Genomic DNA, 27,665 nt, shown 5'->3' on the forward strand with positions numbered 1-27,665 from the left:
TATTTTGCTTGATTGCTTTTAATGCTTCCAAAGGATCTTCTTATCAGTTTTATTACAACAGTCTTAATCAAACATTACATTTAGATGTAATAAAAATGGAAACATATCAAAATTGAAACTAGCAATGTCTGAAAAAATAATTTTATTACGAAATATAAAGCATAAAAGTAAACAGTTTTGAAAATAGAACAATAAGTAATTAGTATGCATGCATGAATAAACACATCATCAAAATACATTTAAACTTTCAGTCATCTTTAATAATCGTAATGTGAAACTATCGTGCATAAAAAAGTTCTGTACAAAAATATGTCTTGATGCAGATTTTAAATGTCAAAAGACCGAGCAACCTCGAGTGTGAACACCACTGGGAAGATTTAAGTGTTTTTGTTGCACAGAGATTGTTGCTCCTTGGAGGTGCCTTTAACAGAGGTTTTACTGTATGTAGTAATGGTCAGGTCATGTAATCCACATATTCTCTCAATTATCTTCATCTTTAGGGCACATAAAAACTTCACTCAGTTTTATTTTAACATTGAGGATTTCGGCTGGTAATAATAAAACAAGAGTGCCATGAAGGCCCCATATTGCTCACCTGGCCTACTGACCTAAAGATTATCAATAACATTCTGAACAAGTTTCATTAAGATATGGCCATTAATGTGGCCTCTAAAGTGTTAAATAGCTTTTCCTTTGATTTGACCCAGTGACCTAGTTTTTGACCTGACATGACCCAGATTCGTACTTGATCTAAAGATCACCAAGATTAACATTCTGACTAAGTTTCATGAAGATATTATCATAAGTGTGGCCTCTAGAGTGTTAACAAGCTTTTCCTTTGATTTGACCTAGTGACCTAGTTTCTGACCCCACCTGACCCAGATTTGAACTTGACCTATAGATCATCAAGATTAACATTCTGACCAAGTTTCATTAAGATATGGTCATAAATGTGGCCTCTACAGTGTAAACTAGCTCTTTTTTTTATTTGACCTGGTGACCTAGTTTTTTATCCTACATGACCCAGATTCAAACTGAACCTTGAGATCATCAAGATTAACATTCTGACTAAGTTTCATGAAGATACAGTCAAAAATCTGGCCTCTACAGTGTTAACAAGCTTTTCCTTTGATCTGACCTGGTGACCTAGTTTTTGACCCCGGATGACCCAATATCAAACTTGTCCAAGATTTTATTGAGGGTAACATTCTGACCAAGTTTCATTAAGTTTGGGCCAAAATTGTGACCTCTAGAGTGTTAACAGTCAAATTGTTGATGACGGACAACTGACGGACGACGGCCACAGAGCAATCACAAAAGCTCACCTTTGAGCACTTCATGCTCAGGTGAGCTAAAAAGGTGGAGGTATATAACAAAAGGGTTATTATAACAGTAGCTAGATCTGGGATTCTCTATAATTCGGCTCTCATTGGTTTTGCAAGGTCAGATCACACTCGTGCTTGCACGCCTTGTGAGATCCGATCTATCAAAATGCACTAGAGCGGAATACATCATCCCAGATCGAGCTACTATTATGATAACCCTATTATACATATCAAAAGAAAATTCATGACATGAAATTTTGCATAGACAGGCAACATTTAAAGATAAATATATATATATATATGTGCAGCCAAAATACAATGTCATACAGATTAAGCTTGTTCTGCTATAGATCGCAGCTAAAACAACAGTTTGTATGATGTACAGTTGAAACTTGGTATTTTGAAATCCAACGAATCAAGTGTTTTACTTCGAGATAACGGAAATTCAACTTAAAAACGATATTTTGTGTACATGTTTTTGGGACGGGATTTCACCACATTTTTAGATAAGGGAGTTCGAGATATAGAATTTCAACTGTATTTCATTTGCTGCAAGGTTTCATATTTTTATTACATATAAACATATTGCTGTGATACTTGATATTAATGGGATAACAACTTAGAAGTAATTTTGATATATACACAAAAATGAAAATATCATAAATGTTAGCATATAATTAGTCACTCATCAATCTGCACATCAAAATCATTTTGGGAAAAGACAGCTTTAAAGACTAAGAACAAAGAACTCTGAGGAAAACAGAGAAACATAATTATGTACAAAGATGAATCTAGAATACAATGTTAACAAGAGCTGTCTGTTGACAAGCTCTTGACTATTTGAAGAACTGATGGAAGTATAGGGTCAAAATATTACCAGAGATTTTCAGACGAAAGAAAAAGAATAGATAAGACAAACAATGTACCTGCATTTGTGGATTTGGAAAAGTCTTGCACTATATTGCAATGTGTGACCATGATGGTTAGCAAGTGTTCAAAGTTTCAAAGCCATATATCAAACAGTTTAGACAAAATATGATTTGGTATGCAAAAATTAACTAATTTCTATGTCAAAAAAGGGCCATAACTGAGCTAAAGTCCTTGTCCTAGTTATGTAGTCTTGCCTACGTATGTAGACTATGATGGTTAACAAGTTGTCAAAGTTTCAAAGTCATATGACAAACAGGCTAGGCAAAATATGGACTGGTTTGAAAAACTTAACTGATTTCCAAGTCCAAAAAGGGCCATAATTCAGCCAAAATAGTTGACAGAGTTGTGTACTCTTGCCTACAGATGGAAATCATGATGATAAACAAGTGTTCAAAGTTTCAAAGCCAAACGGTTTTGACAAAACGTTGACTTGTATGAAAACTGAACCAATTTCCAAGTCCAAAAAGGGCCATAATTCTGCCAAAATACTTGACAGCGTTATGTTCTCTTGCCTACAGATGGAAATCAAGATAAGCAAGTGTTCAAAGTTTCAAAGCCACATGTCAAATAGTTCTGACAAAACGTGGACTTGTACAAAAATTGTACCAATTTTCAAATCCAAAAAGGGCCATAATTAAGCCAAAATAGTTGACAGAGTTATGTACTCTTGCCTACATATAAAGACTGTTATAATAAACAAGTGATAAAAGTTTCAAAGCCATATGTCAAACACTTTACACAAAATGTGAACTGGTACGAAAAACTTAACCAAGATTTCTATTAAAGTTAAATGGGGCCATAATTCATCCAAATCCTTGATAGAGTAACTTTGCCTAAAACTGGACATGGTGATGGTAAACATGTGTTGAAAGTTTCAAAGTTTTAAAACTTAACAAGTTGTGATGCCGACACTGACGCCGGCGCCGTGGTGCGTAGGATAGATCTACATACTCTTCGAATAGTTGAGCTAAAAAGTGGTTAAAATATCACTGTGTCATTATATCACAGGAGAATCAGCTTTGGGGAATTAAGAGTTTGACATTTCTTTATTTGTATGCATATGGGTACAAGTTGAAGTTTTGCAGTAATAAGGGTTTGTTGAAAATTTGCTCATTTATTTAATATCTTGCAATACATAAATCTACACAATTTGAAACTTTATTAAGTACTTTATAAATAATTCAAATTACATAAAAACTTTCCAGGATCTGAAAAGTTGACACAATGGACCCTTGATAAAATAAATAGTAAAAGTTCTACACATATATGTTTCTAAATATACGTGTACCCAGTGTCAAATTTATGTTTCTAAACACGTGTACCCAGTGTCAAATTTATGTTTCTAAACATATATGTGTACCCAGTGTCAAATTTATGTTTCTAAACATATGTGTACCCAGTGTTACATATGTGTCTAAACATGTGTACCCAGTGTTACATATGTGTCTAAACATGTTGTACCCATATGCATACTTAATCTCATTCTCTCTCTACTGTCAGACAAAATTACAGGAATGATGCTGATGTATAGTTGAAATAGTAACGATCCTCAAATGTGTAGTCCTTGTGATAAACCGGGTTGTAATTCTCTATCAAAGCATCTATTTCTTCTTTCTGTGAACTGAATCTGTGTCCACTTTTCCGAGCTGAAACAGTAAACAGAAATATGTACCATTCGTCTTTCTATTTTTACCGGTAATTGTTCATCTTTCTATTTTTATTTGTTCATCATTATGATAAAGTGCCACTTGTTCAGATGGGGCTGATAATCAAAGAATTAGAGAGAATGTTTTACAATCGGGAAAAAAGTTCTTCTAAAGATATTAAAGTCATTTAAGACTTCCTGTGCATAAACGTTTGACGTTATAACAAAATGAACAAGGGAATAGGCAATGAAAATAACAGGCCTGTCAGGAGCTAAAGTAAGTGTCTTATAAGAAGTTGAAAATTTGTGTATCAGCAGGGTTGTTTTTTTTTTAGTAAGAAAGTGACACCGATAGCCAGCGTCTTCCCCTCAGAAAATTTTCCTCCAAAAAATCAATTTTCCCCAATCTTTCTCCAATTTTAATGTTTCAGGGGTCGAATTTAGCGGTCGCTAACTCGCGAAATTCGAGTAAGAATAAAAACAAGAGGACCATGATGGTCCTGAATCGCTCACCTCTTCCCACATGACCAAGTTTTGAGTATGACGTCGTTTTTTCTATTATTTGACATAGTGACCTAGTTTTTGAGCTCATGTGACCCAGTTTTGAACTTGACCTAGATATTATCAAGATAAAAATTCTGACCAATTTTCATGAAGATCCATTGAAAAATATGGTCTCTAGAGAGGTCACAAGGTTTTTCTATTATTTGACCTATTGACCTAATTTTTGAAGGTACGTGACCCTCTTTTGAACTTTAACTAGATATCATCAAGGTGAACATTCTCACTAATTTTCATGAAGATCTCATGAAAAATATGGCCTCTAGAGAGGTCACAAGGCTTTTCTATTTTTATACCTACTAGCCTAGTTTTTGACCGCACGTGACCCAGTTTCCAAACTGACCTAGATATCATCAAGGTGAACATTCAGATCAATTTTCATGAAGAGCCATTGAAAAATATGGCCTCTAGAGAGGTCAAAAGATTTTAATAATTTTAGACCTACTGACCTAGTTTTTGACCGCAGTTGACCCAGTTTCAAATTTAACCTCGATATCATCAAGATGATCATTCAGACCAACTTTCATACAGATCCCATGAAAAGTATGGCCTCTAGAGAGGTCAGAAGGTTTTTTTATTATTTGACCTACTGACCTAGTTTTTGACGGCACATGACCCAGTTTCAAACTTGACCTAGATATCATCAGGTCAATTTTTATGGAGATCCATTCACAAGTATGGCCTCTAGAGAGGTCACAAGGTTCTTCTATTTTTAGACCTACTGACCTAGTTTTTGACCGCACATGAACCTGTTTCGAACTTGACCTAGATATCATCAAGATGAACATTCAGACCAATTTATACAGATCCCATGAAAAATATGGTCTTTAGAGAGGTCACAAGGTTTTTCTATTATTTGACCTACTGACCTAGTTTTTGATGGCACGTGACCCACTTTTGAACTTGACCTAGATATCATCAAGATGAACATTCAGACCAATTTTCATGAAATATATTGCCTCTAGAGAGGTCACAGGGTTTTTCTATTTTTAGACCTACTGACCTAGTTTTTGACCGCAGTTGACCCAGTTTCAAACTTGACCTAGATATCATCAAGATGAACATTCAGACCAACTTTCATACAGAACCCATGAAAAATATGGCCTTTAGAGAGGTCACAAGGTTTTTCTATTATTTGACCTACTGAACTAGTTTTTGAGGCACGTGACCCAGTTTCGAACTTGACCTAGATATCATCAAGGTGAACGTTCTGACCAATTTTCATGAAGATCTTGTGAAATATATGGCCTCTAGAGAGGTCACAAGGTTTTTCTATTTTTAGACCTACTGACCTAGTTTTTGATGGCACGTGACCCAGTTTCGAACTTAACCTACATATCATCAAGGTGAACATTCTGACCAATTTTCATGAAGATCTTGCGAAATATATGGCCTCTAGAGAGGTCACAAGGTTTTTCTATTTTTAGACCTACAGACCTAGTTTTTGATGGCACATGACCCAGTTCCGAATTTGACCTAGATATCATCAAGATGAACATTCTGACCAACTTTCATAAAGATCCCATGAAAAATGTGACCTCTAGAGTGGTCACAAGCAAAAGTTTACGGGGGCACGCACGCACGGAAGGACGGACGCACGGACGGACGACGGACATCGCGCGATCACAAAAGCCCACCTTGTCACTTTGTGACACGTTTGAAAATAGACGAATTTGCTGAAACTGTCCTTTGCTCTTTAAAAGCTCCTTTGGGGTAGTTATTTTACCGATAAACACGTGGCCGCTTGTAGACTTGTCTCTGTTACAAATGTAAATTATCGGATATCTAAGTAAGCGTCTAGATGATATTTGTTTCCGTTTTGGTTGGTGATTCGCAACTGCGAAAATAGAAAGGAAATTTACAAGTTTCTTTAGGCGAAAAAGGACCAGGGAGACCTAAAATGCTAGCGACACCACTGGCAGTGGCCTGAAAGAACTTAAAATTTCAGAGTCCAGCCAAAAGTCCAAAGAATCATCGAGTACTTTGGTTCGTACTTCCGAAACAAGAAAGTCTCTGCCTGTTCGAACGTTAAGTTGGAAATGGAACTTAACATTTAACTTTTATATGAAACCAAACAACAAAAGAAACAACTTAATAAATTTAGCACGTAAAACAGCCTTTAAATAATTGCAAGTGGAACCCACCATGTTGCTAGTGGAAAAAATGGCACTAGCAAAAAATTGCTAGTGGGAAAAAAAAGTTAAATTCGATCCCTGAAATGGGATAACTTAAAATATAAATTGCTTTAAAAAAATCTAATGATCAATGTATAGTGTAAAAGCAGTATTACATGATGTATATAATATTATTTTTTTCCCCATTTGACCAGCGCCCAGCGTCTTCCCCAACTCCTAAAAAAAACCCTCATCTGGAAGGACTTTACCTTCAGCCACAAAGAAATTAGCAACATATTGTGCCACCCTTATTGCTTCAGGTCCATGGTTTATATGATCTTTGCTGTTCCACGTGAAGTTTGGTTTCTCTGGATGCCATTGTGTTCCATAGATAGGGTAGTCAATGCCTGAAAATATAGATCACATACCATATCATAATTTAAACCATACACTGGGTTGCCAAAGTCTGAACAAATCATAGATACAGTATAAACTGGTCATTTTAAGTCACAACAGGATGTTCGAAATGTTTGTTATCCAGGCTTTTGAGTGATCCAAGCACTGATAATGTAAGGAGAATATAAGAGGATAATATAAATTACTTAAGGAGGTAGGTTACCTTGTTACAAGGGTAAATTCAAATTAGTTGAACCGCAGCATTCTTTTGTATTTCGTGTAATATGAAGTTTTAACTGCTACAATCTCAATTTCGTTTGTCTCTGTCCCTTCAAGTTAAATTTTTATCCAGGTTTGAAGAACATGACCCTCCAAAGGTATTTCATATTGAAAGAAGAAGGAAAATACGGATATTTAACACTTTTCAGTGTATTTTAGTTTCATCGATATCCGTAGAAGTCTGCATAATTGATAATTTTACTAATATGCACGTTAGCTTTCTAATATAAGCTTAAAATGTATTGTCGCGGGGCTCGTGTTTCCATGGTAACGCATTTTCTCTCATTTTTAAACAACTATGTGTAAAAATAGGGGTTTTCGACAGCCTCAGTGCCATTTTGTTAATGACCAACATGGAATATTTGGGTAATATTATTAGCAAAATACTAAGCACTTTACATAGTACCCTATTTTTCTTAAAGTTTAAAGTAACCATGGCAACAGAGATGTTTAAAATAGCTTATATCTTGCTTTTTGTCCTAATTTTTTATAAAAAGTATTGATTAAGATTATCTTTCTAGTTGATTTAGCTTTAAAACATATTATTTCTAACGTAAGTTATATTTTCGTGTTATTTGCATTTATTCAAACAAATTTCACAGCTTAGGATACTTACAGCAGTACCCCTCGTATGGAATTTTTCATGGAAAAATCGTTCAGCATGCTGCTTTTATTCTCATGGATATTGTTGAAATGAAAATAAAAAGCCGAAGCTGTGTTTCTTAAATAGACCAGTGTCAACGCTTTTAAATTTTACATTTAGATACATAGGTCACGGGCTTCGTTTCCATGGTAACATCAATTAAATTCAAGAAACCACAATTTTCTACTGAAATTGCAACAATTTTAGATCTTAGTTTTAGAACATAAGTAACAAATTATCAACGGAACCTGAAAAATAGGTTTTAGAAATCAAACTGCTAGATTTTTTATTTGAAAATGGCCGTAACAAGTAACCTTTCACCCAACTATATTCCAAATAACATTGCTTATCATCATCTATTTTCTTACATTCCGCATAACATTTCAATATATCTACATAAAAGAAGCAAAATATTGATTATTATTCAGAGCAAAAGACTCATAAAAAATATTTCAGCAAATAATGGTTATTTGAAAATAGTTAAAGTAAAGAAAATGCACAGAATTACGTACTTTCAAGATAAAAGCTATTACTTTTGCGCGGTAACTGGCACGTAACGTCATGACGTCAATGACGTCATTTTAAGGCAACATTGTTTTGAAGCGTTTCTGCGGCAATTTATTCATTATTTCTGCATTATTAAACCATAAAGCATCAGATCGAAGACAGGTTCATGATTAATTTTCAGAAGAATGAATATACAGACACATTTAGTTTGTCGTAAACTCCGTCGTAAATCGTCACGTTAGCTTCCGGTTGGACATGCGCACATACAAATATGAAGGTAACCTACCTCCTTAAGTTGGCCCTTGTACCTGAGCCATTGATGTCTGAGTGAGAGATCATTTCTGAGAAATTACTCTTAATATGGTTTGGGAATAAATTTTGCTTGAAGATTCTTCTATTTTTAACTCTGGCCACAATGTTTTTTTTTTTTTTTAACCCTTAGCCTGCTGCAGGCGAATTTAACAGCCTTTGCAAACAGCTTGGAACCAGATCAGACGCCGATTAAATCGGCGTCTGATCAGGTTCAAAGCTGTTTGCTACTCTGACAATATTTCTTCCAGTTTTGGAGCAAAATGAATGAACTTTACAATTTTAGCAGATGACATTTCCTGCAGACGACAATTTATCTAGCATGCTAAAGGTTAATGAATATATAATAATGATTTAAACAATAATCCTCTTGAAACATGGTCATCCAAAGATATTTGTGCGAGTTTTATTCAAAATCAGAGCCAGCAGTTTCTGATCAGAAGATTTTAAAAGTTTCTCCTCTAATAATACAATGTACATGTACAGAAAAGCTGCCGCAGTCTTATGGTGGCCATTTTTTAAAATAAATCAGAATAACTTGAATAATCTTTATAACAGGTAATCCAAGGATCACAAGTGTGAACCTGTTTCAAATCACGCCAGTAGTTTCTGAAGAAAAAATTCTGCTATAATATAAATATTGAGTAAAGTGACCATGGCCCCTGGCAGCCATGTTTTTTGAAAATTCGGAATCATTTGCATAATTTGTTACAAAACAGAATCAGTGGTCTAGATGTCGTTTGAAGACTTTTCTATTTTCAGCTTGACTATTCAAAGAATAGCTAGAGCTATTGGACTCACCCATGCGTCAGCGTCCGCATCACGGTCCAAATTTGGTCAAGTTTTTGTATGTAAGCTTGTATCTCAGTAACCACTTATGGGAATGGACTGAAACTTCATACACTTGCTTACTGTGATAAACTGACTTATATTGCACAGGTTCCATAACTCTATTTTGCTTTTTTACAACATTATGCTCCTTTTTCAACATAGCAGTTTTTGGTTAAGTTTTTTTGTCTGTAAGCTGGTATCTCAGTAACCACTAGTGGGAATGGATTGAAACTTCACACACTTGTTAACTGTGACGATCTGACATGCAGTGCACAAGTTCCATAACTCTACTTCGCATTTTTACAAAATTATGCCCCTTTTTCGACTTAGCAGTTTTTGGTTAAGTTCTTGTATGTAAGCTGGTATCTCAGTACCCACTAATGGGAAAGGATTGAAACTTCACACACTTTTCCATTGTCATGAGCTGATATGCACTGTACAGGTTCCATAACCCTGTTTTTCAATTTTACAAAATTATGCTCAGTTTTTGACTTTTATATTCATTTAATTGACAAGGCTGTTGAATAGTCAAGCATTGCTGTCCTCCGACAGCTCTTCGTTTGAATAACTGGTAGACTACCATAAAATCAATGTATATCCAAAGTTTCAACTTCTACAAAATGTTTTAAGATTTGATGGGGTTTGAAGAAAAGTTTGGACAGACATAAAATAAATTTCATGCAATGGTAGACACTAAATAACAATGAGTGGTCACAATACTTTCAGGTGAGCTTATAAAACAGACTTTATAAACAGACTGACTAGTAAATACTCCCATTATATAACCACTGTTTACACATTAAAACTACACAAACCAAAAAGTTTCAGGGCAAACATGGGCTTCTGGTTCACAGACCATGACAATTGTCCTGACTGGAAGGGTTTCAACTTTAACAGGGTCCCAGTCTCACATAAAAATATTGAGATTAAAGTGCAAGTCAGTTTTTAGCTGACAGATGACAGACAAATTCCAGGTAAATACAGCATGTCTGTATACAAACCTTCTATTGTAGAAATAAACTCTTTGCCATTTCTATCAACATTGGTTGACAAAACTCGGAACATTTTCTTTAAGTCACTTGTAAGCTGAAATGTGGTTGGTGTAATACCGTAGTGGTGGAAATTTACTGTCACATCTTCCTTTGACAGGAAATAATACACATCCTCTGGTAGATTTCCATACAAGCGACTGTTTTGGTAACCTAAAAAGAAAAAGACTTAATTTATCCCTTTTTTCAAGCTTGAATTTGAAAAAAAAATTTGACAACTGACATAAATGTACCTATTTCTCTCCCTATGACACTCAGATAATCTGTAACCTCCCACATAAAAGGAGTCTGACACTTCTCACTAAAGAACTTATTGAAATTTCTGTATGCATTGTTAACACAGGTTCTTGTCCAAACTCTAACCTAAAATAATTCACACACAACAACTTTTTTCATCAGCAAAACTGACTGGTTGAGGGTCAAGGTAACATGAAAAAAGAAATATTTTAATCCAATCCCAAAGTTTGTTTTCTCATATGTAACAAATGTTTTTTTATCTATCCATGCATTAATGAGTTGTAGGTATGGCGCAACAGTTATACGGTGCCAATGCTTCACATCATATGCAACAAAAGAGTTATGGTTCTTGTCTCCTTACCTATTACAAAACACGTATAAAGTTTCAATGCTATAGTATTCAACAAAAGTGAACTGAAAGAAAATAATAACCAAGAAATACCAATTATCTTGATTAAAAAAGGGCCATAATTCTGAAAAAATGCAATAAAGAGTTATGTTTCTTCACCTACTAACCGCTATTGTACAGTTTCTGAAAAAAACAGACTTAAACAAGTGAATGAAGTATTGCCATGCAATACAAAGTCCCCTACTGGAGGGCACCTAATTTTCTCTACTGCAGTATAACATAATGAACTGATATCTGTCAATGATGTATAAACAATATTGTACTATATATACAATATGTTATAACAAAACACTTGGATTAAAATTTATATATATAAAAACCAATAGTTGTTTTCATATTGAATTTTTTTGGCTGATTATAAAAATGTTATCATGTAAGTTATTTATAGTAACAACAAACGGAAATTAATCTTTAAAAAAAAAAAAAAAAAAAAAAAAAAAAAAAAAAAATCTATATAATATAAGTCCACAAGAAACTCTTTACCAGGTAGAGATAGGTCAAAATACACCTAAAAATTGGATGTAACATGCATGCTGTACCACAGAAAAGTGGTCACGATTTTTCTCTACCGCCAGTAATAAAAAAGTTACAATAAAATCTATTTATAGTAACAACAAAGGGACGTAATTCTAAAAACAAGGGTGCCTCATGGTGGTGAACATTTGGTCCAAGTTACATCAAAATCCCTCCATGCATGAAGAAGAAATGTTCCGTACAAAGTCATTCTTGAATTTGACCTTTGACCTCTAAATATGACCTTGACCTTAGACCTAGGGACCTGGTTCTTGCGCATGACATGTTGTCTCATCCAGGGGAATATTTGTGCCAACTGATATCTAAATCCTGCTTTGCATGACAAAGTTATAGACCGGACAGGAAAAAAATCCTCTTGACCTTTGATCTCAAAGTGTGACCTTGACCTTTAAGCTAGGGTACTGGGTGTTGCGCATGACACGTCGTCTCATCATGGGAAACATTTATGCCAAGTAATATTGTAATCCCTTGATGGATGACAGAGTTCTGGATCGGACAGGGAAAAAACCTTATTGACCTTTGACCCCCAATTGTGACCTTGACCTTTGAGCTAGGGGTCTGGGATTTGCGCATGACACGTCGTCTCATCATGGGGAACACTTGTGCTAAGTGATATTAAAATTCCTTAATGAATGTCAGAGTTATGGACCGGACACGAAACAGACCCTGTTCATGCTATGTTAACATTTGACTGCTAAGTGTGACCTTGACCTTTGAGCTGGGGGTTTGAAAGTTGTGCATGACACATCGTCTTATTATGAGGTACATTTGTGCCAAGTAATATTAAAATCCCTTCATGGATGGGAGAGTTATGGACCGGACAGGAAAAAAGCCCTGTTGACCTTTGACCTCCAACTATGACCTTGACCTTTGAGCTAGGGGTCCGGGTTTTGCGCATGACACGTCGTCTCATCATGGGGAACATTTATGCCAAGTAATATTAAAATCCCTTCATGGATGGGAGAGTTATGGACCGGACAGGAAAAAAGCCCTGTTGACCTTTGACCTCCAATTGTGACCTTGACCTTTGAGCTAGGGGTCCGGGTTTTACGCATGACACGTCGTCTCATCATGGGGAACATTTGTGCCAAGTAATATTAAAATCCCTTCATGGATGACAGAGTTATGGACCGGACACGAAATTGCGGACGGACGGACGGACGGACGGAATGACGGAAAAGCGCATTCCTATAGTCCCCGAAACTGGTTTTCAACCAGTAGGGGACTAATAAAAATCTTAATCTTTACTGACACACCGATGATCAAGTGACATAATACCAAGTAGATTTTTTTTTCAAAAGATTAGATGGGCTAAAATTTTACCTAAATCTTTGACCTATGCACATGACACATTGTCTTATGGTTAATGTTTATGCCAAGTTATTTGAATAGCCATGCATATAGGCTACAGACTGGCCACACCAAAAATCAACTAAAATCTTTCACTTGGAGATCTTGATTCAAAATGTCATGCTGAATGGGTGCCGTATGGGATGTATATGGCAGGCTCAACTGCCCAAAGAGGCTGATTCAATATATCCCTAAAAGTTAAATATAGACATATGAACATAGATTAAGGTAGCGGATTGGTTTTGACAATTGCCAAATTAGACCGGTTATGACAATTGCCAAATTACGTACTCTCTGTATGCAATTTTGGCATTCTCCAATCTTTAAAGAAAGCCCTGTCTGCTTTGTCAAATTGAACTTTACATCTGAAAAATACTGAATCACCTAACAAGAGTCGGTTATAACACGGAAATTGCAGAGTGTAATTACAGGTCAATGACCTTTAGGAGCTGTAAGGGAAACAAGAATGGTCATCAAAGACGGTTTACCATCAGAGAAGTTGAGTGGAATAGCCAAATCTTCAGCATCAAAATCACTCATTAAGTCCTTCCCAGTAGCCAGTGCTGTCAACAGCTGGAACCCTAGACATGTACCCCACATAGGGAAATAGTCTCCTGCAGCAGTAGCCTGGAATACAGACAACACAACAGTGTGATTTATGAGCTGAAACCAGAAAAATGTAACATTGACCAGTAATCAAGAATTAAATGCAACTTTTGCGCATTTTTAGACTTCTTGCAAATCCATTTATCCTGTTAGTGATTCTTATATGATTTACAAGAAATCTTAAAGTGGTTTATACCTGTCTAAAAGCATAAAAAATAACACTGAATTCTTATATTTACATTTTTTTACAGTAGTTTGCTGGTCAGAAAATCAAAATAAATGTTTTCAGCATCTAAATAAAACTGCCAATGTTGAATTGCAATCAATTTCACCTGCTGATAAAAATACAGTTCCGGATTTAAATTAATATATCTTTAAATCCAGGAAAAAATATACAGTTATGTTGATTCAGTTTTGATCTTTACCTTCAGAAAAACTATTTTAGTTTACATAATAATTTAATGCTCTTTTTCAAATAATTGGTATCCAATTTTGAAAAATTCTTAGAAAAATGCCAATTTTTTCATTTTTGTGTGAATGACATCAGATAATGCACAAGTTGTGCAGAAATGGTCACCTTAGATATTATTGCACCAAAGTTGTTTATACAAAATTAAATGCTATTTTCTTTCTGTATAAAATAAATACCAGCAGTGAAATTAAAATGAGCCGTGCTATGAGAAAACCAACATAGTGGCTTTGCGACCAGCATGGATCCAGACCTGCCTGCGCAACAGCGCAGTCTGGTCAGGATCCATGCTGTTTGCTTTCAAAGTCTATTGCAATTAGAGAAACTGTTAGCGAACAGCATGGATCCTGACCAGACTGCGCGGATGTGCAGGCTGGTCTGGATCCATGCTGGTCGCAAAGCCACTATGTTGGTTTTCCCATGTCACGGCTCGTATATTAATTTTACCTATGCATAACAATGAAGGTGAGTCATGCAGAACTATTCTAAATAGAAACAATACGAGAAAAGTCATTCAGTTACAAAGAGTTTCACTATGAAACAGTTGAATAAAATGTGGACCAAAGACGTCTGCCACAACAGTGCTATTTCTGACAGGTACAGAATGACATGCCTTACTGCTGCCAACTGTATAACATTTGAACCGTGCCATGAGAAAACCAACATAGTGGCTTTGCGACAAGCATGGATCCAGACCAGCCTGCGCATCCGCGCAGTCTGGTCAGGATCCATGCTGTTCGCTTTTAAAGCCTATTGGAATAGGAGAAACTGTTAGCGAACAGCATGGATCCTGACCAGACTGCGCGGATGCGCAGGCTGGTCTGGATCCATGCTGGTCGCAAACCCACTATGTTGGTTTTCTCATTGCACGGCTCATTTGTTGTTTTTGGAAGAAACATATTTGTAAAATTCCTATTAAAAATTATTTCAACTTTCCAAAATGTTGTAGAAGAATTTAATGAAGAGAAATACAACACACCCATACACTAATTATGTAATTTCTTATAAAAAAGTGGCATAAATAACATAAATCAACTCTGCCATATGACACTATAATTATTATGATAACCCACCTTGAGAGCTGCTGTATATAGTATTTTTGCTGCTTTAGCATATTCGGAATTTATAAGATCAACTCCTCCACCTGGAAATAGTACCCTAAAATAACAAAGAATAACATGACACTCCTTCAAACATAGACATACATGTATTCAATATAGAGGGCGATAATCAAAAAAAGTAAGATTTATGGTTCTTGCGAAACATTGACATGTCATACTGATCATTTGTGCCAAGTCTTTTTGAAATCCATCCATGAATGACAGAGTTATCAGACTGGCCATGAAATTGAGACAAAACAATGGACAGACAAATGAACATCAAACAAACGGACATTACAATATGCCGCCCCAAAGATTGGTGCATAAAAACTTACCCATTTATTGACTTGAATATGTGGTCATAATAGTCAGGTTCTCTTTTCACACTGAAAATAAAGAGAATCTTCTAAATGAGATATGTGACATGATGATATTTATCTTACAATAGATGTATAACTTACTTTGAGATGTAGATCTTCATTCCCACATCATCTGATAATGTTATAAAGACCTTTAGCAGTCCAGGAAATTCATCAGATTATGACTGTCAAGTGTTTCTTGAAGATACACACTATGGACTTAGACACAGTGAATTTCTGGTTATTTTTAACAGCCGAATACAGGCTGTTTCCCCTAGCCAAAAATAGCTGTTTTCTCCCCTAAAACTGTTACTTTTTCCCTTAAAGAAGGTCATATTTTCCCCTTGGAATTTAAAGGAAATATTACATAATACATATAAAGAATAATTTTACAAAAGTCGACATTTATATATCTTTCAGCACCAATTACCCAATAATTCTTTCAAATTTTTAACTCGCCAACTGTTGACTAATAATTATGTCACGCTAACTGTGTTAACTTCAGGTGCCAAAGTTAAAAAGTACATTGGCATCAGTTCATGCCAATTGGCACTGTGCCTGAAATCATGAAATTCTAATGTCAAGGTTTCAAATTTAGCTTTCCCCTTTTTCATGTTGTGCTATATTTTCCACTACAGAAAGCCACATGTTGTTTTGAAAAATCCAGAAAAAATCATTGAGATTATCTTTTTCATAGCAAAAGACTGGGTAAAATTCACTATGATTTAATTTTTACTACCATTAATTGCAGAAAATTTATTAAAATCCAAAAAATTAAGCTGCATTATATCTACTAAAACAAAAGCATGGCCCCAGATGTATGACTAAAGAGTTTTTTTTTGTTTTGAGGTTTTAAGTTTAAAGGTGAAGATCAGAATTATGAAGGTCAAAGTCGTCTATATATAGGTCAGTTTGTAGGTCTTGCCACATGGTTTGTTAAGTGTGAGGATGAACTAAAGTGGGACATTTATGTGGGCTGTAGGCAAAATGGTAAAACCTGGTTCGTACAGACAGATGGATGGACTATTCAATAATTGCTATATGCTCTGGGGCATAATAAAACTAACTTTGTTAAGAATGCGAAAAACGTATGTTGTCTATCTAATTATGAAATAAAATTGACATGAAAAGCACCAAATCTGCTGTGTACTGTACATGTTTTTGTTAAATACTCAATACTTACAACACAGGAACTGCTCTAGCTCCTGCCATTTCAAGGTATTTGAAATACCCAGCTGGAATGTAAGTGTCACCATAATGTTTTGATTCTGAGTCAGTCTCCTGGGCCAAAACACCTAAAACAAAAGAAATGCAGGTTCTGTTACATGCCCATACAAATATTTAAAGCCTAGCCTACAGAGCATTGTACTAGTGACGGTTATATATCCAGAAATTGAGGCAATCCAGTGGTTAGGTGCATGCTCTGTACAATGAATCACAAAAACAGTACCTATAATTTGTCCCCTACCACTGTATTATGCAAAAAACTGATCAGCCACCATACATGTCTAAAATAATGTTGCAAAAATGATAGACCAAACAAACATATTTCATAAAAACAATATATGACCAGCTGATGATTAAAGTAGAATGTGTTTTAAAAAGGTAAAACTGTTAAGTAAAACAGTGACCCTTCTCTAGTTTTCTCACATTCTTTGTCTGAGGAAATAAAATCTGTAAAAAGACCCTTTGGAAGCGAAGAATGCAACCAAGAAGGATAATAGCAGACTCGGTTTGATTGAGTCTGTTCATGAGAGGTAATGGAATGTGCAACACCTCTCATGCCCACTAGCATCAGTTTAAGCAGAACTCTATTACAAATATACTGAATGGACTACATGATAACGAGAGACTTTTTACAGCCCCCACACGGCTATTAAAGATTGCTGTTGTGATAGTTAATAAAACATGTAAAACGATCCTTTGGAAGCAAAGAATGCAACCAAGAAGAATAATAGAAGACTCGGTTTGATTGAGTCTGTTCATGAGTGGTAATGAACTGTGCAACACCACTCACGTTCCCTAGCACCGGTTTAAGCAGAACTCTATTACACAAATGTTGAAGGGGAGTGGTAGTCTAGTGGATAAGGTGTCGGCCGCTCAATCCAGGGGTCATGGGTTCGAGCCCCATTGGGGTCATGACCATGACTTCTCATATGACACCAGGACTGGTTTTTCCAGGAAGCGGACTCGAAAGTGGTTACAATAAGCTAAAAGCTTTCATCACAATTCAGCTAAAACAAATCAGTAATAAACTAAATGTTGAATGGACTACATGATCCCAAAGGACCAGAAAATATAACAACACTGAATCCAAATACGGGGAGACTCTTTACAGCCCAGACATGGCTATTAAAGATTGCTGTTGTGCCATCCAGCTGGCTTATGGAAGATCGGTGGTTCTACCCAGGAGCCCGTTTGCAATGAAATAATGCATGGAGGGGTATCTGCAGTCTTCCTTCACCATCAAAAACTGAAAAGTTGCCATTATGACCTCTAACTGCGTCAGTGTAATGTTAAACCCCACAAAAACAAAACAAAATATCTACCTATAATAGGCCTGGCATTTGTTGAAAGTCTTGCATCTATACTGTACCCATGTATATATGGTATGAAAGTCACTATTACAGCATACTGTAGCAACATTTTGCCCTTTTTCACTGTAAAATAAATAAAACAAAATATGTTGGATGGTCACTACAAGGGTATAACAGCCTACGTAAGCACCCAAACAGAAACAAAATATACATTAGACAAAACTTCTTGCGCCCCCCTCATAGTCAATATTTTTTGCAATATCTTTCAGGATACTAAAAGACATTTTGAAATTTCTTAGCCATTTAGAATGTTGTAAATAACATTCTGAAATTTCAGTGAAACTTGTGTATGTTCTTACAAACTGTTCTACAAGTAAATTTGTGGGGAGATTTATCAGTGCCTTTGCAAAAATATGGAGGTGGGATTAGATGTTTTGACTGTTGACCTATGTATGCCTGGTTCAGGTACCTAAAAATTGCTTTAAAATAAAATACACAAAATGTTAAATCATACTGTTCAAACATACTATTAGTGCTTGATACTATACTTAAATTCAAAGCAAAAACATAAAGACATGTTAACTGAAAAACATAATCTTTTACCTTTTGTTCTACTTAACGTCTTTACTAACTTAACTATGTGGTAACAAATTTTCAAAAAAAACATCTGTTCCTAGCATGCCTAGTATATTCCAAACATGAGTGTATACCGGTATATAAAACAAAGTGTCATCAAATTATGTCCTGAATTTTCACATGAATCTATATCTTAACCTTAATTTTATTTAGACGACAATACATAAAATTCAACCTCTTGTACTTTAATATCAAAAGAATGAATTACTTCTACATCGTATTAAATGAAACGACTGTATGTTTTATGAAGTAATATCACGAAAGTTCAACATAATATACTGTCTGGTACTAATATAGAAAATTCATTTTACAAATAAGAAAGAATAAAATAACAAAAAGAAGTGGCCTGGTGGAATAGTGATTATGTGTATGCCATCCATGGATGTGCAGGCTGATCATGATCTACACTGGTCACAAAGACAGAATCAATGTGTCCAGCATGACAAGGGTTAATATATTGTTAATATTGATAAGATTTGTAAATGAAACTGAAGAAACTGGACGTTTTCTGTGGAATAACAGTCTGACCCTTCATGCGTTCCAAATGTTTAGACACTTTAGAGAATCTCAGAAATTTCCACTACCTGGATCGAGATTCAAACCCGGGCCTAGGGATTGACAGTCAAGTGTACACATAATCACTATAACAGCAGGCCACTTTTGTTTGTTATTTTATTCTTTCTTATTGGTAAAAATAAATTCTCTATATTAGTACCAGACAGTACTTTATGTTGAACTTAATCAAAATACAGGTAGCAGAAAAATCTGATCTAGGTTTATAAGGACTGTTAAAGTCATGACCTAGATTCTGAAACAGAACAGTTGGCTGTGTAGTCATAGCTACACTGCATGGTGCTATGGTTCATTAAGGGAGTACCAATGGCCCAGCACCTCTGTCTTCAACTCTCTAAGTTTCTGTCAGGGTTATCTCACCCTACCCTACCCTGGGAACACAGGGGCTATTTGTCCTAAAGCTGGGGGTCTGTTCATAGGCATCAGGGCGTGTCCATACACCGGTGGGCCTGGCAGTCACATATCTGGGGGCAGACCTCCTCCGAACCCCCTGCAGTTCTGCTTGTGGCAGTAAGGTGTCCAGTTACTGTGTGACGCCAACTGGGAGGCACTGCAAAAGGGCTTGTCTGCAGAAAAGCTATGTACTTGCAGGGAAGACTTACGCCTCTTTTCACTCAAGGGGCACAATTTGAACAATCTTGATAGAGGACCATAAGATGATGTCACAAGCCAAATATCAAGACTCTACCCCATGCGGTTTTGGACAAGAAGATTTTTAAAGTTTTTCTTGTTTCGGTTGCCATGGCAACCAGAGTTCTGCATGGAATTAAATTCTTTGAACAATTTTGAAAGGGGACCATCCAATGATCATTCCTGTGAAGTTTGGTGTAATTCTGCCCAGTGGTTTTCAAGAAGAAGACTTTTTTTTTAAAATGTTGAAGGACGGACAATGGACCACACACGACGCACGAGACCTGACGGACATGAGCGGTCACAAAAGCTCACCATGAGCCTTTGGCTCAGGTGAGCTAAAAATTAGCGCAAACGTAGCAGCTTCGTTCATGAGGCAAAGAAACTCTATCGAGAGTTCAAAACTGAGCTGAACATACCAACAACTCCCCTAGGTAGAGAAGACATTATAAACCCACTAGCGAATGATCTCTCCTCAGTGACTGTGAAACTTGCTGTTCCTTGTCTCGATTGTGGGAAGCAAGAGGATGATGGTATTTGGAAGAGCCTCACACTTGCTATGATCAATGAAGACTATCCTCTGGAGACAAGGACTCGTGTCTATACAGACAGATCAGCCACATGCCCTGTCAAAGATGGAGGAGCAGGAGTTTTCATTCAATACCCATCTGGCAAGAGAGAAACACTACATGCAGCAGGAAAACACTGCAGGAATTACAAGGCTCAGACTGTCAAGCTTTCATGAAGGCCGTCTCAATGGTTGAAGACTTGGTAGAAGAAAGCTCCTCAGTCGTCTTTCTCACAGATTCACTGTCTGTCATGGAAGCTCTGATCAACAATAAAGCTCCACAGCTAGCCAGGAGAATGCAGAGCCCGAGTATAACCTGCAAAGCAGCACTTCAATTGATTCCATCCCATTGCAGACTTGCAGGCAATGAAAAGGCAGACAAACTGGCTAAGCTGGGAGTTCAGTCAGAACAACCAACAAAACCTATTTTTAAATTAAATTTGGAATATTGCCAAAATGTATATTGGATTTAATGAAATATTAAGAGAGTCAGTCTGTTTTCTTGAATATACCATATATGTAGTGGACACTAACTATCTGTTACTTGAGTTCCAATAATGTCCCAGTTTCATCTAAACATACAGTTTCTGTGCTGTTTGATTTACACGGTAAGTCTGTGTTTATGAAATTCCTTGTGTCAATGTCAGAGAGTTGAATTCTTTAATCCAGGTCCATAAGTTCTGTGTTGTTGATGTCCAGGATTGGAGACAATGGTAATGGTGAAATTCATGGCAGAGTGTAAAATGTGCATTTCTCAACGGGTGTACTAGTTGGTGCATCTGTAAGCCATTTTTTCTTCCCTGGAATTACTCTGAATTTCACGTTTTAAGGCATAATCGTATCTGTTGTTTTTTCTGTCAGTTGTATGTGTTTTTCCTGGTTTGATTTTAGGAGGTTCGTATGTTGTTTTGATGTTTGTTTCTTGTATATGGAATGTTTTATGGGAGTGTTTCCTCAGGGATTCAAAGTTTTTTTGTAGGTTTTGTGATACCACGAACATACGTACCTTGTATTTGCTTCATTGGGTTGCTCTATAATGCTTTTTCGAGTGTCTATAGAAGGCACTAGAATTGTTGAATGCCATTCCGCAAATTTCACATAACTTGAAGTAGGGCGTACCTTTCCTCTGATTCTGTCTCTTATTTACCTGTATATCGTGGTTTTCTTCCGTTTTATTTAGATCCTCAACGGCGGCCTTTCTGGTAGTATACAATACTATTGGATTGAGTTGAGTCCCTGCTGTGTTTTCGTCTTCAAAATGGCAATCCATACTTCCCACTTCTAAGGCAGATATCGTGTCTCTTACTGTTTGTTGTATAACTGATACCGTGACGTCATTAATGTCATGGTCATTGCGTGAAAAGTGGCGCGAAACAGGTCTGACATCGTTTTTGGCGCGTAAATCTGCTATGTGGCCGTAGAAATGATCCCTGAGAGTGTTGCCTGTTTGTCCAATGTATTGAATATTGCACTTTTTGCAAGTGACAAGGTATATAATACTCGTGCTCTTACACGTATGGTGTCCACATATTTCGTATGTTTTGCCGGTAATCGTGCTTTCTATGTTAGTATTGCATGTCATAAATCGACATACAACACAGTTCTGTCCACATGGATAACTGCCACTGGCTACAGTTATGTTAACTGTTATTCATACTTGATTTAACAAACACTGATTTTAGGTTAGAGCTTGGTACAGCTATGATAAAAGTGTTCCTTATAAATTTTGTTGTTTCATTCTCGTGCAGGAGATAATGAAACTTTTGCAGGTATAGATATGTCAAAATACACCTAAAAATTTGAAGTACCATCCATGTTGTACCACAAAAAAAGTGGTCTCGGTTTTTCCCTACAGCCAATAATAAAAAAGTTACTAAGTAAGCTATTTATAGTAACATAAAAGGGAAGTAATTAAAAAATTTTTTTTTAAATGAACAAAAGAAGGATCTGCCAAATAAAAACAAGAGCACTGCAATGCAATGCAAATGCAGAGCAATATACACACAAAACAAAGTCAAATGACATTTGACCCCTAAGTGTGACGTTGACCTTAAAGTGAGACATCCAAAACATGCGCTCTGCACGTCGTTTCGATGAGGTCTAATTTGTTTCAGGTTTCTTTGAAATCCTTCAAGGGGTTCAAGAGTTACAGAGCGGAAGAGAAATTGCTAACCAACAGACGGATAGACAGACGGACACCGAGGTGATAAAATAATACCTCCCTTCGGGCATACAAAAAGGAACAGATCTTATGGTGATACAAGTTGTGTGCAAGTTTGGTTAAAATCAAATCATAAATGAAGAATCTATTGTGCAGACAAGGTCAAAATAGCTAATTTTGGCCCTTTCAGGGCCAATCAGGGGCCATGTCTCTGAAACCCATTATGGGATCTGGCAGGTTCAAGAAAGTAACCAAGATCTTATAGTGACACAAGTTTTGTGCAAGTTTGATTAAATACAAATCATAAATGCAGCTGCTATTGTGCAGACAAAGTCAAAATTGCTAATTTTGGCCCTTTCAGGGGCCATAACTCTGGAACACATTATGGGATCTGGATGGTTAAAGAAAGGAACCAAGATGATATGGTGACACAAGTTTTGTGCAAGTTTGATTAAATTCAAGTTATAAATGAAGCTGCTCTTTCGCAGACAAGGTCAAAATAGCTAATTCTGTCCCTATCAGGGGCCGTAACTCTGGAACAAACAGGTATTTCCCGGACGCGTTTTCTGCGTCCCTGACTCATATTTTGGGCTAAGGACTCGCATTTGTGAACTGCATGCGTCCGCGGGACCCGCTTTTTCGCCGGTCCCACTTTCAGTACTTTGGTCCTTTTCAGTTTTTAAGCTTCTTTTCGGTAGTTACTGTCACTTGTGCTTGCACATTTCAAGCGTCTAGCTGACACACAATTATGGCTACCGCTTATTAACTTCCTTTATTTTTTGGAATTAAATTCTCAACAGACTTAAATAATAATGCAGGGAACGTTCCAAATAATATTAGCCTAGGCCAGTCTGATGGAGTTGAAACTAATACCAAGAAAAACTCGAAAGAAAGGAAGTTATTGCACGAGTGGACAGATAATTTTGTATGGCTCTGCTACTGAAATAGCGTTTTGCAGCTACTGTGTATCAAAACTGTATTACTGAGCAAAACTGCTGCTGCAGACAGACCACAGTCATTGTATCATAAGTTTGATAAAAACACTGAAATTGACACTTACAAAATCTAGTAAATGGCTACAGCTTGGAAATTTTAGCTGACATGAATCACATAAAAAGGTAATTATCAGGGTTTCCAGTAGGATGAATAAAAATAAATACAGGTCAACTTATAAATGTAATATTGTATCTTTTTGGTTGTTAGATATTTGCTATATATACAATTCATGAAAATCTTATTAAATATAATTGGGGACCCCCAAAAGTCACCCAGGACTCCCCAAAGTGACAAGTGTGGGAGTCCCAGGACCCCCATCCAGAAAAGTCAAGGGAAATCCCTGAACCAATATTGGAATCTGGCTAGTTCAAGAAAGATATCAAGATCTTGTGTTGATGCAAGTTGTATGCAAGTTTGGTTAAAATCAAATCATAAATGAAGCTGATATTGTGCAGAAAAGGTCAAAATAGCTAACTTTGGCCCTTTCAGGGCCAATCAGGGCCCATATCTCTGGAACCCATTAAGGGATCTGGCCCATTCAAGAAAGGAACCAAGATCTTATGGTGACACACGTAATGTGCAAGTTTGACTAAATTCAAATCATAAATGAAGCTGCTATTGTGATGACAAGGTCAAAATAGCTAATTCTGGCCCTATCAGCGGCCAAAACTCTGGAACCCATAATGGAATCTGGCCAGTTCAAGAAAGAAACCAAGATCTTATGGTGATACAAGTTGTGTGAAAGTTTAGAAAAATCAAATAAAAAAATCCAATCATAAATAAAGCTGCTATTAGGCAGACAAGGTCAAAATAGCTAATTTTGGCCCTTTCACTCTGCCTTAACTCTGGAACCTATACTGGGATCTGGCCAGTTCAAGAAAGGAACCAAGATTTTATGGTGATACATGTTGTGTGCAAGTTTGGTCAAAATAAAATTGTAAATGAAACCACTATTGTGCAGACAAGAAATTGTTGACACACGCACAATAGCAAATTCTGACCCTTTAAGGGACAATAATTCTAGAACCCATGATGGGATCTGGCCAGTTTTCGAAAGGAACCGAGATATCTTGCCAATACAAGCTTTGTACAAGTTTGATCAAAATTGCTTACAAAATGTGGTCTCTAACGTGTTCACAAGAAATTGTGGACGGACAACGGACGGATGACAGACGGACGACAGATGATCACAAAAGCTTACCCTGTCACAACATGATAGATGAGCTAAAAAATCGGGCATTTGAGGTTAGATTTTTTTTTCTTGACAAGGAGTGACATGTCTGATGATTTGGGACTCTGGCGATGCTGATCTGGACTGAAGTATTCCGAGTTAAAATTGTTCGAAAGCATGGCAAACATATTATGTCTTTTCTTATTCCTTCAAACATGCATAGATGTCTGTAAAACAAAATGGTATAGGAGAGATTGGCATGACATCATGCATTAGCATCTGTTTATCTGGTGGTGGGTAAAACAAATGTTTTTACATTGTTTGTGTCTGGGATCAGAATTTTTAGTTTTTAGTAACTTTTTTGCTCACTTATGGATTTTCAAAATTCAGAAAGTTTTGAAATACTTACAACTTTTTATATTTTTGTTTACAATCAAGTATCTTTTTTCAATGAATAACCGTTTTAAATGACATATAATTGTACATAAGCGGAGTAGTGATGTTCAAAACTTTTAGACAAAAAACCCTGTAAGTTAAGCATTCATAATTAATCCATTTTATTTCGAAATAACAATTAAAAGTAATTACTAAATTGCTTGTTTTACAACTTTTCCAATGATCAAAATATTATAGATATAAATGTGTTTAAAGAAAGTTTAGACCGTTAGTAAAGCATCACTGTTTACAAAAAAACATGGACGATCACCGTCTTATCAGTTCTAAAAGTAGAAAGTACACTGATTTGTATACAAACACAATCTCTCCTATATGGTGCAAAAATTAAAAATTTCAAGGTGTTAAAGTTCAGACTAGTGAAATTGGTGTCCGGCTTGGACAATTTCCTATCTGGTAGCCGGAACGGTACTCCATTAGTTCAGAAAATGTTACGAACCAAGAACATTTAAAAAAAAAATGCAAAAACTGCTTTAAATAAAAGTGAAAGTAGAGCTGTCAAAATGACAAAAAAAAATGCCATGCAAAAGCTATATAGGTTAGCTATTTTTCCTTTCCCCGAGTAGCCAGATTATAAGTGTGACAGACACAATTTAACCAAATTTAAAGGAAAGTATGTCTGAAAAAGAAGTTTGATATCTTCTATTAAACAGAACGTGAACAGGTGAAAGTTCGAAGACTTGTGACACAGTATCCAGGATACATTAATGAAGAATTAGTAAATGTAGTCATTATAGTAACATAATAGCTGAGTATCAATGATTACTTACAATAATAATATGCTATAAACAGACTAGACTCCTTTTTGAGACTACAAGTGGCAAATCTTGCATAAAGGGAAGTAACTTTGAAATGACTATTACTAAGTATCAGTGTCGACTATAATAAAGGGAAGTTACAAAAAGAATTTTCACATGATCATGATGATGTATTAATGTATGATTGTGTAGATCTACTTTAAACATCTTTCAGTTTTAAAACTGAGAATAGAATCTAGGTATAAAATTGTGGTTGCACATCAAAATGTTTTAAATTTTCCGATATGAAAGTAAAATATTACCTCAGTGGTTCTAAACAAGCAAATTATGTGCCAAAATCTGCAGCTGTACATATTTCTACCTAATGTGAATAATATAATCTTCATTTTATTTCATTTCACCTGACGTGTGGTTAGCTACAAGGTCAATTCGCCCTCATGATGCATAAAGTTTGGAAACAGGATATTATACTGCAAGTGAAAATTTTCCAAAGGCTCTAATTATGAGTAAAATCAGCAGTTTAAACAGACAAGAAGGGGTAATATCTAAATGTATTTGTTAAAGTTATGTAGTTATAAATACTTTTAGCTGAAATCTAATTACAAAAGATGTAGTTATTTTCTTTGTTGGGTTTAACGTCGCACCGGCACCGTTAAAGGTCATATGGCGACATTCCAGCTTTTCCAGGTGGAGGAAGCGCCAGGAAGCGCCAGGTGCCCCTCATGGAATTATTTCATCACGGGTGGGCACCTGGGTAGAACCACTGACCTTCCGTAAGCGAGCTGGATGGCTTCCTCACATGAAGAATTCTACGCCTCATGTGAGGGGCGAGACTTTAAACACTCGGCCAAGCCCCCGCAATAAACGTAATAAAAGCTGTGAGAAAAAATAAGTAAGTGAAAACGATCAAATTGGATAACATTGGGAACCTGCTATAAATTTTTGTTAGAAACTTCACAAGTGTCATGACATGCCATTTGTGCATATTCGGAGTGTTAACCCCACGGAGGTATAATATCTCCTTCTATTTGTTACAAAGAAAATTATACAATAATGACTTACCATTATCACCATCATCATTAGCAATAACTTCAACAACGCAAATCTTCAGTACCACACTAGCAATGATCCTGAAAAAAAAAATAGGTCGGAAAAATGTATAATTTAAGTAGGTTATAAGATGGATGTTCAGGAAGTTCGTAAAGTAACGGTTATAAATCTGATATTAGATATGACACAAAAACAAAACTTACACCAAAATATAATTTAGATGACGTCAGGTGACTTCTGGCGGCAAGAAAAGATCATGCCTCTATCACATTTAACAGTACTTAATGCATTTCCCCAACCTGATTCTCCTCATTGATATTTCATTAGTCTGACTGCAGTATTAGCAAAATATAAATTGTAACCACTAATTGTATTGTGTATAGAAATATAATTATTAAATGTTATTTTTTTATGGAAAACTCCTTTCGTTGAATACGTAAATTAATCTAGAACATTTATCATTCCACCAATTGTCTATG

At 36.0% G+C, this 27,665-nt stretch overlaps 1 protein-coding gene across 3 annotated transcripts; it reads right to left on the minus strand.

The window, feature by feature from the left end:
• Positions 1-125: 125 nt before the first annotated feature.
• Positions 126-27,652, minus strand: LOC123564971 (gamma-glutamyl hydrolase-like). Of its 3 annotated transcripts, XM_045358920.2 has the most exons (10): positions 27,390-27,652; positions 27,199-27,266; positions 18,203-18,313; positions 16,837-16,948; positions 15,630-15,680; positions 15,268-15,352; positions 13,608-13,746; positions 10,542-10,742; positions 6,845-6,982; positions 126-3,901 (listed from the first exon to the last, which is right to left on the minus strand). In XM_045358920.2, the coding sequence occupies exons 3-10, from the start codon at positions 18,297-18,299 to the stop codon at positions 3,762-3,764; spliced, it is 963 nt and encodes a 320-aa protein (XP_045214855.2). In that variant the 5' UTR covers positions 18,300-18,313; positions 27,199-27,266; positions 27,390-27,652; the 3' UTR covers positions 126-3,761. The 3 variants fall into 3 exon arrangements, with proteins under 3 accessions (XP_045214855.2, XP_045214856.2, XP_045214854.2); XM_045358921.2 differs by lacking the exons at positions 27,199-27,266; positions 27,390-27,652 and adding an exon at positions 26,149-26,209; XM_045358919.2 differs by lacking the exons at positions 27,199-27,266; positions 27,390-27,652 and adding an exon at positions 18,794-18,906.
• Positions 27,653-27,665: the final 13 nt, after the last annotated feature.

This window comes from Mercenaria mercenaria, chromosome 2, assembly GCF_021730395.1.
Source record: "Mercenaria mercenaria strain notata chromosome 2, MADL_Memer_1, whole genome shotgun sequence".
NCBI lineage: Eukaryota > Metazoa > Mollusca > Bivalvia > Venerida > Veneridae > Mercenaria > Mercenaria mercenaria.

Excerpts from the sequence above, each read along its gene's own strand:
- LOC123564971 (XM_045358919.2), bottom strand. The coding sequence starts at position 18,857 with ATGTTTTTTTTGAAAATTTGTTACCACATAGTTAAGTTAGTAAAGACG. Across the intron at positions 13,747-15,267 it reads TATATACAGCAGCTCTCAAG|GCTACTGCTGCAGGAGACTA; the intron begins GTGGGTTATCAT and ends TCTGTATTCCAG. Across the intron at positions 6,983-10,541 it reads GTTTATTTCTACAATAGAAG|GCATTGACTACCCTATCTAT; the intron begins GTTTGTATACAG and ends CTATATTTTCAG.